Here is a 17,704-nt window from a genome sequence, read left to right as displayed (position 1 = left end):
CTGGGAACAAACACACAATGGAATGGGGACAGATAGAAATTGACATATGAAGTGATTTCATTTCATTCCTTCTACACTCTATTAAACATGCAACAGAAACAAACCCAAAACAATGGGCTATCTACCTATTATACTGTAAATAAGGCAGCTGGATGAAAACGTAAGCCTTTTTGGAAGTTGAGACACGATAGAATTATGGGGGGCAGATCAGGTTTCATGTGACTTGACCCGTTCAGACCATCATGAAAGAATCCGATTCAGTTAAGGGCAAAAGATCATATTTGGATCACTCTAGGCTGCTTTCAGAAGTTAACCAGCAAAGCTAAATCAGGTTTTGTCAAACAGAAGAAAAACAAAGAGTTAACTAGAGGTGGGAATCTTTGGGCACCTAATGATTCGAATACGATTCAGAGGCTCCGATTCGATCATAAATCGATTATTGATTTAACCCCCCTAACACACACACCCACCCCCGTGCTGTTAATGTGTTGTAAATTAGTTCCAAAATTGTCCAAAAATCCTCTCAGGCTAAACCAAACTAATATTTCATTATCAGGTTAACAGTTAAAAACAATGAATAAAATACTCAAGTCCCCATTCTGTATCAGTAGCTTTAAATTACATTCAATTAATTTATTGATGTGAATCACCTGTTAAAGTTGTTAAATTTGCTATCGTTATTCCATAATTTCCCATTTGTCTACTTTCAACATGTCAAAGTTTTAAAACTGTTTCTTCATTTGAAGATAGATTCAAGTCAAGATTTTCCCGAATTAGGAGTATTTTAGATAAAACGTTATTTAGGTTTGCTACAACAGAGCCTTCTAGAGAAGTCTCCTGCTTTAAGATGGCGGCTGTTTACAACGTGGCAACTACTAGACGGCAAATCTGTCATTTCGCATCTAGTTCTCTTTATTCGTTTTAACACCGGCGTCGTCTGTCAAATATTTAGTCACAGAAAATCACAGTCTGATTTTTAAAGAATTTATTTCCAAATTAGAGTGGAAAATAAGTATTTGGTCACCTGCAAACAAGCAAGATTGCTGGCTGTCAAAGAGGTCTAACTTCTAACGAGGTCTAACGATGCTCCACTCGTTACCTGTATTAATGGCACCTGTTTTAACTCATTATCGGTATAAAAGACACCTGTCCACAACTCAATCAGTCACACTCCAAACTCCACTATGGCCAAGACCAAAGAGCTGTCGAAGGACACCAGAGACAAAATTGTAGACCTGCACCAGACTGGGATGACTGAATCTGCAATAGGTAAAACGCTTGGTGTAAAGAAATCAACTGTAGGAGCAATTATTAGAAAATGGACGACATACAACACCAATGATAATCTCTCTCCATCTGGGGCTCCATGCAAGATCTCACCCTGTGGCGTCAAAATGATAACAGAACGGTGAGCAAAAAACCAGAACCACACGGGGGGACCTAGTGAATGACCTACAGAGAGCTGGGACCACAGTAACAACGGCTACTATCAGTAACACAGTGCGCCGCCAGGGACTCAAATCCTGCACTGCCAGAAATGTCCCCCGGCTGAAGAAAGTACACATCCAGGCCCGTTTGCGGTTCGCTAGAGAGCATTTAGATGATCCAGAAGAGGACTGGGAGAATGTGTTATGGTCAGATGAATACTGTAAAGAATACTGAATTGCATCCGAAGAACACCATACCCACTGTGAAGCATGGGGGTGGAAACCTCATGCTTTGGGGCTGTTTTTCTGCAAAGGGACCAGGATGACTGATCTGTGTAAAGGAAAGAATGAATGGGGCCATGTATCGAGATATTTTGAGTGTGTTAGGTTTTGTGTTTGTTTTCTCCTAGTGTGACTTGTCCCTGTGATTGCCCATTGCTTTCACCTGTGTGTGTTCTCCCAGTGTATCCTGCAATCTGCATCCACCTGTGTTACCCAGCTGTTCCTCGTCTCGTTACCCCTTGTCTGCGTGTGTGTATATAATGACCCAGTTTCTTGTCACTCCTTGTTGCGTCAATGTCAGTGTCTGTGTCAAAGTTGAAGTCCTGTCCAAGCCCTCGTGTATTAGTCCCTCCGGTAAAGTAAGTTTTGTTTGAACCTTGCCTTTTTGATCCCCAGTCCTTTTGTTTGTACTTTGTGCCTTTGGTTAGTTATAATTAAAACGTTTTTTGAGTTCCCTGCCTTGCTGCCTTTTTTTGTTTCCCTGCATTTGGGTCCACACCACCTGCCTGCCCGCTCATTCCTGAAAGAATGACATAACCACTAGTGGACCCAGCGGGAAAAATCCAGCACCGGCGTACACGCCGACGACCATCCGCCTGTTCCCCGATTATATTCTGCCTCGCCACGTTTTTTTAGATTCAGATTTTTCTGATTTTGAAGATCACGATTTATATGATTTCCTTTCTGACACTGACTCCGACCCAGGTTTTGATTCCATGCCCTATTCTTCACCCTCTCAGTTTTTGTCACGCCTCGGTCATTCCACGCCCCCTTTCCAGCCTTTTTCCCTGGACCCTTACCTGGGTTCCCGTTTGGCCATCTACACTGACCTCCGCGTGGTGGCCGGCGGGGGCGCCCAGGTAAGGGCCGTAGTTCCAACTACCCTCCTTCGATTTCACCACGTAATGTGCCACCCAGTCTGCCACAGAACATCGTCCGGAAGCCTCGGCGTGCTCGTCCACGCCGACAGCGTGGACCCGCGCCGGCTCCCCGCAGTCCGCTGCCCGCGCCGGCTCCCCGCAGTCAAGTTCCTGCGCCGGCTCCACGCAGTCAAGTTCCCGCGCCGGCTCCACGCAGTCAAGTTCCCGCGCCGGCTCCCCGCAGTCAAGTGACCGCGCCGGCTCCCCGCAGTCAAGTGCCCGCGCCGGTTACCCGTGGTCAAGTGCCCGTGCTGACTCCTCGCAGTCAAGTGCCCGCGCCGACTGCTCCTGTTTACTCCTGCGACCACGCTGCTGTCCCGCCAGCAGACTCCTGCGACCCCGCTACTGTCACGCCAGCAGACTCCTGCGACTCCGCTGCTGTCACGCCAGCAGACAACGGCTCCGCTGCTGTCACGCCAGCAGACGACGGCTCCGCTGCTGTCACGCCAGCAGACGACGGCTCCGCTGCTGTCACGCCAGCAGACGACGGCTCCGCTGCTGTCACGCCAGCAGACGACGGCTCCGCTGCTGTCACGCCAACAGACGACGACGACTCCGACGCTGTTCCACCAGCAGACGACGACGACTCCGACGCTGCTCCGCCAGCAGACGACGACGACTCCGACGCTGTTCCGCCAGCAGACGACGACGACGACTCCGTTCCTGGTCCGACCGACGACTCCGTTCCTGGTCCGACCGACGACTTCGTTCCTGGTCCGACCGACAACTCCGTTCCTGGTCCGACCGACGACTCCGTGCCTGGTCCGACCGACGACGACGACTCCGAGCCTGACCCGCCGCACGATGTCTTTGCCGTTCCTGCTGCTGCTTGTTTTCTGCCATGGCTGGGTGGCATAAATGATGCAGCCAGTTACCCTCGTCCTGGAAGTCCGCCCCATTGACCTGTGTGGGCGCCCCACATCTGGCGCCCAAAACGCCCGCCTGATCGACCCGTGCGTGCGCCCTACGTCTGGCGCCCTGGACGCCCTCCCGATCGGCTCTTGCGGTCGGCCCACTTCTGGCGTCCTGGACGCTCGCCTGACTAGCCCCGACGGGCTGATGTTGCTCCCTCCTCCGGGCAACCTTCTGCCCACCGTGTTTGGGATTTTTTTTTTTTTCCTTGAGGACGTCTGGGATCCGTCCCTTGGGGGGCGGGTACTGTTAGGTTTTGTGTTTGTTTTCTCCTAGTGTGACTTGTCCCTGTGATTGCCCATTGCTTTCACCTGTGTGTGTTCTACCAGTATATCCTGCAAACTGCATCCACCTGTGTTACCCAGCTGTTCCTCGTCTCGTTACCCTTTGTCTGCGTGTGTGTATATAATGACCCAGTTTCTTTTCACTCCTTGTTGCGTCATTGTCAATGTCAGTGTCTGCGTCAAAGTTGAAGTCCTGTCCAAGCCCTCGTGTATTAGTCCCTCCGGTAAAGTAAGTTTTGTTTGAACCTTGCCTTTTTGATCCCCAGTCCTTTTGTTTGTACTTTGTTCCTTTGGTTAGTTATAATTAAAACGTTTTTTGAGTTCCCTGCCTTGCTGCCTTTTTATGTTTCCCTGCATTTGGGTCTACACCACCTGCCTGCCCGCTCATTCCTGACAGAGTGAAAATCTCCTTCCATCAGCAAGGGCATTGAAGATGAGATGTGGCTGGCATGACAATGATCCCAAAACACACAGCCAGGGCAACAAAGGAGTGGCTTCGTAAGAAGCATTTCAAGGTCCTGGAGTGGCCTAGCCAGTCTCCAGGTCTCAACCCTATAGAAAATCTGTGGAGGGAGTTGAAAGTCCGCATTGCCCAACGACAGCCCCAAAACATCACTGCTCTAGAGGAGATCTACATGGAGGAATAGGCCAAAATACCAGCAACAGCGTGTGAAAAGCTTGTGAAGAGTTACAGAAAACGTTTGGTCTCCGTTACTGCCAACAAAGGGTACATAATAAAGTATTGAGATGAACTTTTGGTATTGACCAAATACTTATTTTCCATTTTGCATTGTTTTGCAAATAAATTCTTTAAAAATCAAAATATGTGATTTTCTCGGGGTTTTTTTTCACATTCTGTCTCTCATGGTTTAGGTTTACCCATGTTGAAAATTACAGGTCTCTCTAATATTTTCAAGTGGGAGAACTTGCACAATTAGTGGTTGACTAAATACTTATTTGCCCCACTGTATGTGATATCTATTATAGCCGTATGTGTCCTTATGTTTGTAGCAACTAGCAACTGGGTGTTGTTTGAAGCAGCTGTCGGCAGCAGTCAGGTATTATTGTTTTTTTTATCTAGCGGCATGAGTTGTACCTAATATTTATTCTCGGTCCGTTCCTCATTGTGTCCCGAAGACCGCGCTGACTCTGTTTTAGTTCTGCTTTACCTGGTATAATTCAATAATGGGAATTTTGATGTTTGTGAATTGTTCTCGAATCTTTCACGGCCGAATCGCGAATAATCTAAGAATCGGAAATTTCGCAAGCCTCTAGTGTTAACCTAATTACTCGGAAGAAAAACTACCATTTAGGACAGCCCTATTTACATTTAAATCCTAATTTGATATCATTTTGAATGTGATACATATAAATACATCTTAGAGTTGCTAAAATACTATACAACAATTAGGGTTTAAAACATTTGAACACAACTGTATAACAGTTTAGACCCAGTGTTCCCAGTGTTGAAAGTGTCAAATGCCAAGCGAGTACAAGTAAACAACTTAACTTTTAACATTTTCAATAAATGCTATCCTTCTTTGTCAAAAATGAATATTTCCTTTGGATCTTTGTAAACCCCATGCTATAAGCTTTTTAATAGTCTTCTTATGTCAATTAAAGGTGTTGCGGTTTGTGACAAGTATGCACATTACGCTGAAATAATTGGCTTGGAGGTGTTGTAATGGCTTGTAAGACTTTTTGTAAGGCTTTTATTTTAAGGGCTTTGTACTTTATTTTCTATGCTTCATTTCTATGTCATTGAAGTACATGATCAAAGTTGCAAGAACATGGCATGCAGACAGATAAAGTGTGCTGCAAAACCACACTTTGACAATATTTTAACCAATCCTCCAAAGAAATAATATTAATCTGTAATATTATTTCAAAATGTAATGTCTTAATCTATTAAATCTTAAACATTCAAAACATTAATCTGAATTTAATTACTTTTACATTTGTGCAAGCAGATGCAATGATATCGATGATACATGCACACAGTCATTTGCAAAACATTGACCCATTGCATTAATACCAACCATGTGCAAATATTTAACATATCTGTGTAGGTGTAAGTCAGAACCATGAGCAGACACAACACTTGAGTCAACAACCTTCTACAGCCACCATAAATATTTACTTGTCATGCGGTCTGGATGCGACACCATCAAATGGTGAGAGAAATTGAAGTTTAAGTCCTTCTTACCCCCTGAGCCCCATGCGCTGTTGGCGTTACCATTTCTCATACCTCGACTCCGGCGTCGACTGCGGTTTGGGTCAGTATAAAAAGCCAGCTGAGGCTCGCTGTCAGCCTCAGTGCCAGAGTCTCCGTCTGGGTTCAAGAAATTTGAACCTGCTGTTGGATTCACAAGAAATAAAAACAAAAACAAATTAAAGAATGTTTTACAGCTAAACATGCTTTAGTCTGGTGGATGTTAGCAGTTTAATATGATGCTCCTTGATTCTACAGTAAATGACATTTAGTCAACTATAATTTTTTTTTTTTTTTTTGTAGTAAATAAAAAAAACTAATTTTGCCTGTTTGCCTTGCAGTCGTTGACATGTAGCCATCTTTCTAGCAAATACAGTTCACCCACACAAGATGAAAATCACGTTGTCTTTTGATATGAATACACAGGTGTGTTGGTTATTGGAAATATGTAAATCAGAAATGTTTTGAAGGTTGCTTGCTATATGTGTTTTGTACAGTTTTTCTTGTACCTTAAGATGAGGATGTGAAGTGTTATGAAATTATTTGTAATATATCCTCATATTTAAAGATGAAAACAGATATATTTTTTCTTTCATGTATTTTACCGGCTTATCTAAGTTTAGAACTATAGGATGGTCCTTGTTATTGCTTCTACCGAGTGTAAGTAAATTCTGATAACTACATTAACATTGGTGAATGAGAAGAGAAGGCTGTTCGGAAAAGCAAGACACCAAAAAAATAAATAAAACTTATGACTCTCTTTGAAGACATCTCAACTCGTTTGTTCATCACTTACTCAGGGACCACTCATCCGATTGGCTTTTCAAGCTACAGCTAAAAATGTTCAGCAATACGCTAGTATGGGCTGAAATTCTGTTGATTCTCGAAGTTGATTTGACAACATTACCTGATGGTCCAATTGGGATCATTTGCCCTTATACTATTGACAAGAAGGCAACATATTTAGTGACACAACCAGTAGAATAAGTCATACATTTTTAGTAACCTTTTTTTTTCTTCAATTATTTATTGAGAATTTTAGAAGAGATTATTTTTTTTTTTTTTTTTTTTTTTTAGAAAATTTCATATATGTACATTTGTAATCTTGGGACTATAAGGCATATAGTGTATCACAAAAGCGAGTACACCCCTCGCATTTCTGCAGATATTTAAGTATATCTTTTCATGGGACAACACTGACAAAATGACACTTTGACACAATGAAAAGTAGTCTGTGTGCATCTTATATAATACAGTTAATTTATTTTCCCCTCAAAATAACTCAAAACATAGCCATTAATATCTAAACCCCTGGCAACAAAAGTGAGTACACCCCATAGAAACTACGTACATCCCTGAATGTCCAAATTGAGTACTGCTTGTCATTTCCCTCCAAAATATCATGTGAAGAGGTGGGGGTTAAGCCTGTTAGAGCTAAACCCATATGCCGCACTCTACATCAAATTGGTGTGCATGGCTGTCACCCCAGGAGGAAGCCTCTTCTGAAGACGGTACACAAGAAAGCCCGCAAACAGTTTGCTGAAGACATGTCAACAAAGCACATGGATTACTGAAACCATGTCCTATGGTCTGATGAGACGGGAGGGCTTTCTTGACATTTAGGGATGTACGTAGTTTCCATGGGGTGTACTCACTTTTGCTGCCAGGGATTTGGATATTACCGTAATTTCCCGAATATAACACGCACTTTTTTCCCCAAATTCAACTTGTAAAATCATGGTGCGCATTATAAACGGGTATATGGATGGAGACAGAAATATATACAGTATATATTACATATACTGTATATATAAACCAATTTTTTTTTTTTTTATTGACACGGCCACGTTGTGTTGAAGAAACGTATGCAGCGACCCGTTACCCACCATTATGGTACGTGATGTCACCATTTTGTTTCGGTAATACTTCACTCTTATCGGACAAATGATTTCGTCTGTGTTAAATTCTGCTTTTTTCACTCTTCATAAAGCACAGAATTTAGTTTCTTGAACTCATTTGAGTCAACGTTTATTGCAGCTCCGCAACTCGGACCATATCAAACGTAAGCACACAGACTTCCTGTGTCCGTCAACTATATCTGTCCCTTGGGAAACTCAAACCCAAATAACAATAGTTCCTATTGTTACTGTCGTGTTGACAGCGATGAGCTCTCACGGATTTCCGACTTACGTTCTCACTTTCATTTTACCGTATCAATCCATGGAAGAAACATTTATTCATCATGATGAAACAAGCAAGTTATACATCAGTCTTTAAAAGAAAAGTCATATCTGTTTTGTTTTCTCCTAGATTCTGGTAAATTGGAGAAGTTTTCAAATCATATTATTGCCGTAAATATTGTCAGTTTATGGTAATGTCTTGAACTACCAATGTGCTATGCTTGTGCTGTGTTTCACCAGTCACTAAAATGACATTTCTGTATCTGTACACGAGCTCTGTTTTCTTGTATTCTTCTATTTATTGGTGCTAAAATTAGGGTGTGCGTTATAAATGGGTACAATAATTTCCCTAGATTTTACAAGTAAATTTGGGGTGCGCATTATACACGGGTGCGCCTTATATTCGGGAAATTACGGTAACGGCTATATTTTGAGTTATTTTGAGGGCAAAATAAATTAACTCTATTACATATGCTGCACAGAGACTACTTTCCATTGCGTCAAAGTGTCATTTTGTCACTGTTGTCCCATGAAAAGATACACTTACTTTAAATATCTGCAGAAATTCGAGGGGTGTACTCATTTTTGTGATACACTGTACCTGACTAAGCCGCATCTACCAAATTTCAAAAGAAAACTAACAATATTTGTTCACATACAACCCGCACTGGACTATAAACCGCAGGTGTGCATTATGGGATAGTTACACCAAAAGACATTAGCCTGCAGAAATCTACAAATAAGACATACTGGATTATAAACTGCAGGGTTGAAAGCTGGGTGTAAAATAGCGACTTATAGTCCTCAAATTACAGTAGTTTGTTAGTTATCTCTGAAACCGCTGTGGGTTTTAGAGAGTATAAATTCACTTAATACACGTCACAAAAATTACCTTATTTTTGGGTAACACATTGCAATGCCAAGGAGAACTACATGATACACCACTGAATAATCCTGTGCTATATTTGTAATGAAAATAATATTTTGAGGATTATGAGTTTACACTGATGTGAGAATGTTTTCCCTCTCTCTCAAAGAAGGATGATGGATGAAGCAAATATTTTAATGCCTAACTATGATACTATGATCCTTAGGATAAAGCTTGATAGAATACATTATGATGATCAAACTGCTCTTTCAGTATTTGCATAATGCAATCCAACTGAAAGCCTTTTACAAGAGGCTTTCGCTATATTTAGAGGGCGTGTACTGAGGCTTGTCTTACAAAAGTTAAGGCATTGTGTTTTACAATGTGCGTGTGCATGAGTGTGTGTATGTGCCTTATGTATCAAAGCAGCAATGATTTGCTGTCTCAGTGAGATAAATGTGACGGGAAATAAAAGTCAAGCTCATGACAAGAACTTTAAGAATCACCTATCAATATGGATTAAAACTATTTACAAGACGAGAGTTGAGGCAATAAACAAAAAATGTGGTTGGCAGTAGATCAAATATGGCATCTGCAAACAATAACATGGTTGAACAACAAAATAATCCTGGAAACTGTATGGCTGGAGTAAAACACCGACGAGACTGCCAGACAAGGTGGGTGAAGAGGTGAACATGAATTGTACACTGTGGAAAATGCAGACTCAGCTGGCAAATTCTATGACCGAAAGTTGATCATCTTAATAATGTTTACACAAAGTGCATATATCATAGGAACCAATGTACTGTACCTAACAACTCATGATTCACTGCAAATGACCTGAGTAATTGGTCATCGACAAGTCAACGGGGCACACACTCTCTCACCAAATCATCTGGGAAAGGCTCCAGCTCACCTATGATCCTAATCGTGGCCATTGGTAAGCCAAATAGATGAAAAGATGGATGCATGGCCGTCTTTCCGTTTAGGTAGAGGCTAAGGTGGAGTGCACCGTAGCCTTAAGTGGGAGCTACAAAATGCATCTCAAACAAACTGTAATGACATTAACACTAGTCTTTAGGGCTGTGATACAAAAATTTACAATTCAATTTGTATCATGATTCTTGACCCACAATTCGATATACTGTATAAAGCATTTTTTTAAACGTTAAAAGTATTTTGTTTGAATAATATTCATACTAACAATTAACTTAATGTAAGTAATCACCTGAACATTATCCTAGCTGGCCTGTTGTCACTTCCAAGCCCAGAAGACAGGTTGTGATGAAAAAGCCACCATAAAATACACCAAAGTACTGATAGGATGTGACCTTTCTTTTTAAGTGTTTACTTGTCCCTTCAACTCTTCCAGTTTTATCCTCTGTGTAAACCAAATGGTAGTCATAATAGTCAGGTTTTCTTTTTTATTTTCTTTTTTTTTTTTGTAAACTTCATACATGGAACCATACTGTGGTCAGACTTACAGTATGTCTAATATATACTGTATGTGTGTGTAAACTGTATGGAGACAGAAAGGTTCCGTTGGATGGTTGTCTGGGGCAATGAACACCTTTAGAGGTCATTTTTTCTCCCCCTTCCGAATAGGCTTGTCCAGTTGGACAAAACAGTTGTTTCTTGTTGGACAGTGGACCGCTCAGGCAGGCAATCCGGCGGACAACCTTTTTACATCTTCCAAAAGCTGCAGTTAGCCTACAGTACAAGGGGCGATGCAATAAAAAACAAAACAAAATATTTTTTATGTGGTGACATACGACCCTTTTCCCAGGGTCAGGTGTTGGAGGTTGTTGCCGAAGCAATTTTTCCTTCTGCGGCTTCTCTGCGCCCAAATGAGAATGAGCCAATTCCTTAGCAAGACCCACCAAGAAGTCCACCTGTCTTTTATATTCAAGATGCCAATTGCAGCTATCCAGAGTGAAACCCCCCTTTCACACCGAGGCAGTGACTCCACAGGAGTGAGTAGGGGGGTAGGCAGTGACTCCACAGGAGTGAGTAGGGGGGTGGCCTGCTTGATTGCTTCTTTGAGTGGTCTTTTGTTTGACAAAGCCCAATAGTCAGTTTGGTATCAGGGTCATTTGATGCCTTTCTGGTATTTCTTCATAGCCAAAACAAAAACAAACAAAAAAAAACAAAAACAGGGACTTCCAGTGTTAAACAATAATGAAAAACAAAATGAATGAATGGATATATATAAAAAAAAAATCTCACTCCATTTGAGAAAAAAATGAAATGTCTATTCAAAGAAGTCAAAGAAGATAAATTTTAGAAAACTTATGCCGTCGTGAAAATTAAGTTTTTCGTCAACTAAACTTTAGATTAAGCATAGAGAAACAGAATGACACAGGACATTTTTTTTTTACTAATACCTTTTATCGAAAAGACATTTCAGCCTGAGTATAAGACAAATTTTAAGCAATTTAATTTACAACTATACTAATGCATTTTAAAGTCAAAGAGTCCTAATTCTGATTCATTGCTGAATTTTAACAATCAGTATAAGATCCATCCATCCAACCACCCATCCATCCATCATTTAAACAGCTTGTCCTCTGCAGGGTCACTAGAACCTATCCCAGCAGATATTGAGCAAGAGTCTATAGTGAGCAATATACCTTTGACAGCTTCACAGTCAATCATAAGACTAAGCTAGAGGCACTTTTTAAACACAATACAACTGTAGACTCCATTTACTCAAACTTGTGAAAGAGCGGAGGGGAGGAAACCAGCACTTTCAAATAATGTAGCACCTCCACATACTGTTAATGGGTGGTTTAGCGGGTGTTTAAGTCGTTAATAGTCTTTTCTTCTGTTGCCTTTATGGTAGTTCCGTACATCACATGACTAACGTGCATGGGAAAATCTGTACATAAAAAGCACATACTGTGTTATGATATAGTCATTTGGGGTGGGACTTACAATGGCACAGTGTAGATTGTGATGTCAATAGACTAGTGCCCAGAGGTTTTTATTCTTAATATGCGCTTCCTATTTCCAAGCGCTGTTGTAACATAGTCATTCCTGCACTCCCTATTCCTGTCCTATCTGGTGTACATTTTCCTCACATGGTGTCCCTCAGTAAATGAATATGATTTCTAATGATATTTAAAATAAAATAGCTTGTTAATTCAATGATGTTTCTGTTTCGTTTATCCCTAAATTCACTTCCTTTTTCGCCATTTTCTGTCCAACTGCATCATTGAATAAAAACCAGAATATCAACAACCACCAAGGGAGTAATTCAAACTCCTTTGTGGCACAATAAAAATCTGTTCCAGCATTCAGACATATTCAGATCTACCATTCTGCATGTCCGAGCAACTGGGCAGCTGAACAGGACAGGTTACAATTACAATACTACTACTACTATTGCTACTAACAGTAATAATAACTTCTCCTGTGTCTGGGTGGATGTTTTCCGACAGACCACTTCAAGTCTCTTGGTGTATAGGCCTGTTTTGTGCTCTTTCCCCCCTGCTCTTTATATTAAATCTTGCCACATCACATACTGATGTGCCATCCTTGCTGGAAATCTTATAGAGCAGGGGTCGGAAACCTTTTTGGCAGAGAGAGCCATGAACACCACATATTTTTAAATGTAATTCCGTGCGAGCCATACAATATGTTTAAAACTAAAAATACAAGTAACATGTGCATTAAGCACTATCAGTGCTTACCGAAACAAGTTTATCCATCGGTACATTTTTTTTCTTTACCGAACTCAGTGAAGGACTTGAATAAATCCTCTACTCGTTGTCCCTTTCATAGTCAAAACCTTCCAATCACGCTGAACTGTGATATATAGCTTACGTCTGTTGACTCATCCAAAGAGAGAGAAAAAACGGTGACGCATTTATGTCTTTTTGTCCTGCTGAAAAGTACAACACTCCTTGTCTTTTTTTCTTTTTGCCATCTTCTCAAAAGGGTTTCTAAAATTAGATGACAACGCGGAAAACGAAACTGTAAACGAAAAAAGCTTAATTCCTGATCTCACGCACATGCGCACATAGTCCGCTATTTTCGACAGCAAAATACGGCAACCTCACTTGAACAGTGTCTCTGCCTCATCTGCGTTGGATATGCCAGGGGTCCCCAACGACCGGGCAGCTGACCGGTACCGGTCCGTGGTGCATTTTGTACCGGGCCGTGCAGAAATAATAAATAATTTATTAACGACTGCATTCTGGCTGATTGACTTTAGCCTGTGCCGCTTAACACACCAATATCCCTGTCTACTCTAGATATACAACTACAGGATAGGAAGTCGTCATAGAAATGCATTGATTGGACTGTTAGCAGTACATCTTGTTTTGTATATCTATGTGCGCTTGACCTCGACAATAACGTATGACGTAGGTCGTCGCCCATCACATTTGTTCCTGGAAATAATTAGCCCCCACACTATAATGACTGAAAAACAGACGTCTTTGGACAGATTTTTTACGGGGAAAAGGGAACCTGACAAGCCAGAAGATGAGCCTACAACCTCGAAGAAAACAATCTATGCTACTTCTTCATCACTAAAGACCCACGAACTGCGAAGGAGTGGATTCGTGACCCGTATGTGAATAAACCGAGTGATTCGAGCATATCTGTGGAACAGGAATATCAGCTTGTACAGATCGCAAATCACGGCGACCTTAAACGTACATTTGAGAAAACAAATCTACGGAGGTTCTGGATTAAAGTCATTTCGGAATATCCTGACATCGGTAGGAGAGCACTGTAAACTGTGCTACAATTTCCAACATCGTATCTTTGTGAAGCGGGCTTCTCTCACTCTCCCATCTCGGAACCATCTCGTCGCAACGAAACAAGCTCACGCCTCCCACTGATTCAGCGGGTGAGTTGTATTTTCCCTGCACTTAACACGACGGGACTAAATACAAATGTTATTTTATATTTGCTGTATTTTTCTGCCGAACATTGCCGGTGTTCTGACAAATTTGGCATTTGATTCCAAAGTACACACTACAAACTTTCTTTAAAGACAGGAATATTAACTTACGTTTGCCATGATAGCTTCACACAACAACTGCACGCAGCTCTCTCACTCGCCATTTTCGTGTTGCACATGTATGTTTATGATGTAAATAGTTTTTTAGCACCATTGGATAAAATTGAGAGTCCAACTGAATATAAAAGAGGGCTTTTTTCACTGCCACCAAAGCTTTGGGAGCAAAATTTTATACGGGTGCAAAATTTGACAGAACACCGGTCCGTGATAAAAAGACCCAAATCACACCGGTCCGTGGCGCAACAAAAGTTTGGGACCCCTGGCCTATGCGACTACAGCTTTCTAGTCACCGGTTGTAGTATATGGACTACGTGTCCCATGGTCACCCTGGGCTCACGCAGCCAATGGCATGGGACTTGGGGGTGATCTAACATAGCACATCTAGGTTGCTATTTGATGATATCCAGTGCAAAGTGCCGTAGTGTTGTTGGAGCATTACAAAAGGTAATATACGCCGCAAAAGTCACGTCTGCTCATTACTGGACAACACCAGCGTATGACAGGTGACTGTTGCTGTTTCAAGCAATGCGCAAAGGAGAATAAAAAAACTTTTTTTTTTTTTTTTCAATAACTAAAGATTTGTCTGCGAGCCAGATGGAGCCGTCAAAAGAGCCAGAGCTGGCTCGCGAGCCATAGGTTCCTGATCCCTGTTAAGAGTAACAAAGCCTCATTCTCCCTGTAGACATCTAGCCACTGGCCAAATGCAGTCGTGATCACAAATTGAGGCCGCATGATGAAAGCCAAATTGAAAATGAGTTATTATTTCACCAACATTTTAATCAAGATTACTCATAATGTTCAGAAAAATACATATATTTTTAATTCACTACTACTCATCGAACAACATGATTTAAAAATTCTTAAAACTTTGTCAAAGAATATTCCTATATGCAACCACTGGGAAAGCAGTGGGACTCTTAGAACAGAGTATAGCACTTTTAATGGCCACTGAGGCAGTTAGTTCTTCTCGGATATACTCCATCAGTCTTACATTTTTAGTGAGATAGGGTTTGCAAAAGAACCGTGGGGATCCAAAAAGAGTTGGTTCATTACAAGAGCCTGGGAGAGCTATTATCTCATGAACAAAAATAAATAAGTAAGATTGTAACATTGTTTCACACCATGAGATTTGAAACTGAGCACAACTAAGCAAAGCAAATAAATCTTCCAGGGGCAAATGGATACAGCAGCTTAAAGATGAGTCAAATACATAGTAGAAGGCTCGAGATGAAGAAGCATTATTGTTCAAGTGAGGATGAAAGACTCCATTCAAGCGTGTGCTAGTTCTTACAGTATTTGAGACATTACTTCTGTTTAGATTTATTTATTTTTTTGTCTGTATTAATTAGACATACTGTAGGTTAGGTATCTAGTGTTTAGTATCTAAATTAAACTCATCTGAAGTTAATAACTAGATCAAAGCAAAATAAATAAAATAGGAATGCTGTTGAAAAAAAAACAACAACATGAATCTAATAATAATCAGTGTTTTTAATCTTACTTTAAAAAAGTAATTAGTTACAGTTACAAATTCCTTCTTCCAAAAAGTAATTTACCTCATTGTAAGATCAATTAGTTACTCAGAAGAGTAACTGACTTTACTTTTCATGTTCTACACATTATTACGGTATTATACATTTTATAACATCTTTCACATAAAAAATTTCTTATATTAACTGATTGACAAATAAAAACATTATTTACATTAAATATACAAAGTATTTTAAAATATTTGGTATTTATTTGGATCAAATATACTATCTGTTAAAAAAACACAAACGTAAACTGACCATGAACCAGTGCAAATCTTCAACTGTATGTTAGGCCTACTGCACAATAAGCAGAACACTATACTTAAATATTCCGTAAAGTAACAATATTAAGTATTGAAAATAATTCAAGTACAAAAACCAATATCCAAAAACATAAACTTGGATAAAAGTATTCATTGTTGCTTTTAATTTCATTGAGCGAGAGGTAGTGCCGGTGGTCTCCATGTCGAATTGATAACCAAAGCACTACTGAGCATGTGCATGGCAACCCCCACCATGTTGTCACAGGTCAAATGTCTGTCAAGTTGGTATTCCATTTTGACTACGACGTCGTTGCCGTTGTTGTTGCTGCGAGTAGAGATGTCCCGATTGATTGGCATCCGATCACGTCATTTTCAAAGTATCGGAATCGGCAAAAAAATATCGGCCATGCCTTTTTTTAATATATATATATTTTTTAATTAAATTGTTTTCTAATTGTATTTAACGTTACAGACATAATATGTTACACTCATCCAGAGTCTTTAGTTTAGGCTTAAGGTAGGGTTACCAAATTTATCCCGATAATGGCGGTAATTAATTTTTTGAATATGTATCACGTTATTTAACGCAATTATTGCATGCGGACTTCCCTCGCACTTCTCAGTGTGACATAATTTCCGAAGATTTCCTAAGATTGCCGAAGAAAAGCATTTTCGTTGTCAAGGGCGTTGCTATGGGTTAAACAAAGAATCTGGAAGGGTTGCGTTAAAAAAAAAAAAAAAAAAAAAAATGCTCATAATTGTTTAGCCATTGATATTATTCAAAAACATGGTTGGCCAACCTTACTTCACATTTCTGCTTTAACAGCAAGGCAAAGATGGGAAAAGTAATTACCTAGAACTACTATGGGTGGATCAGTTGATATAAATCCCATTTGTAACCAGAAAAGTGTCATCTGGCCCCAATCAGCATATCATTTGTGAGCAGTAAGGTCCTCATTAGTCATTCCCATTCACACTCACAAAACCACAGGGTTGGATTGCTCCAATAAGCATCTTGAGTGTTTGCAGGGCAGGGCTGCCTTGGCTTCATGGGACAGTGGACAGCTCAGGCAGGCAGTCGGGCGGAAAACCTTTTTACATATTCCAAAAGCTGCAGTTTGCTTACACTGCTGTCCAAAAGCATTGGCACCCCTGCAATTTTATCAGACAATGCTCAATTTCACCCAGAAAATGATTGCAATTACATATGCTTCAGTAGTATTATCTTCATTTATTTTGTTTGCAATGAAAAAACACAAAATAGAAGAAAAAAAAATATTATGATTTTACACAAAACTCGGCCGGACAAAAGTATTGGCACCCTCAGCCTAATACTTGGTAGCACAACCTTTAGACAAAATAACTGCAAACAACCGCTTCCGGTATCCATCAATGAGTTTTTTACAATGTTCTGCTGGAATTTTAGCGATTTGAAGGGTGCCCTCTCCAAACTGCCATTTTCAGATCTCTCCACAGGTGTTCTCTGGGATTCAGGTCTCGACTCATTGCCCGCCACGTTAGAAGTCTCCAGTGCTTTCTCTCAAACCATTTTCTTGTACTTTTTGAAGTGTGCTTTGAGCCATTGTCCTACAGGAAGACCCATGACCTCTGAGGGAGACCCAGCTTTCTCACACTGGGCCCTACATTATGCTGCAAAATTTGTTGGTAGTTCTCAGACTTAATAATGCCATGCACACAGTCAAGCAGTCCAGTGCCAAAGGAAGCAAAGCAACCCCAAAACATCAGGGAAGCTCCGCCATGTTCGACTGTGGGGACCGTGTTCCTTTCTTTG

General features: G+C 40.7%; 2 protein-coding genes across 9 annotated transcripts in view; both read right to left on the bottom strand.

The window, feature by feature from the left end:
• astn1 (astrotactin 1) overlaps positions 1 to 17,704 on the bottom strand; it is a 506,238-nt gene that overhangs the window by 348,708 nt on the left and 139,826 nt on the right. For 4 of the 8 annotated variants that reach the window (XM_057856766.1, XM_057856768.1, XM_057856767.1 and 1 more), the window contains exon 6: positions 6,074 to 6,181. In XM_057856766.1, coding sequence (XP_057712749.1) covers positions 6,074 to 6,181 — 108 coding nt within the window. Of the gene's footprint in view, positions 1 to 6,031; positions 6,182 to 17,704 lie in introns of all 8 variants that reach the window. The other 4 variants (XM_057856761.1, XM_057856763.1, XM_057856762.1 and 1 more) reach the window with 3 other exon arrangements.
• LOC130929546 (uncharacterized) lies at positions 4 to 6,025 on the bottom strand. Its single transcript, XM_057856769.1, has 2 exons — positions 4,198 to 6,025; positions 4 to 3,852 (listed from the first exon to the last, which is right to left on the bottom strand). Exon 2 carries the CDS (start codon positions 3,526 to 3,528, stop codon positions 2,605 to 2,607), a length of 924 nt encoding a protein of 307 aa, XP_057712752.1. The 5' UTR covers positions 3,529 to 3,852; positions 4,198 to 6,025; the 3' UTR covers positions 4 to 2,604.

This window comes from Corythoichthys intestinalis, chromosome 14, assembly GCF_030265065.1.
Source record: "Corythoichthys intestinalis isolate RoL2023-P3 chromosome 14, ASM3026506v1, whole genome shotgun sequence".
Taxonomy (NCBI): domain Eukaryota; kingdom Metazoa; phylum Chordata; class Actinopteri; order Syngnathiformes; family Syngnathidae; genus Corythoichthys; species Corythoichthys intestinalis.
This window is presented reverse-complemented; position numbering and strand designations above follow the sequence as displayed.

What these genes read in the sequence shown, in the direction of transcription:
- LOC130929546 (XM_057856769.1), bottom strand. Translation starts at nt 3,528, where the DNA reads ATGGGGCGGACTTCCAGGACGAGGGTAACTGGCTGCATCATTTATGCC.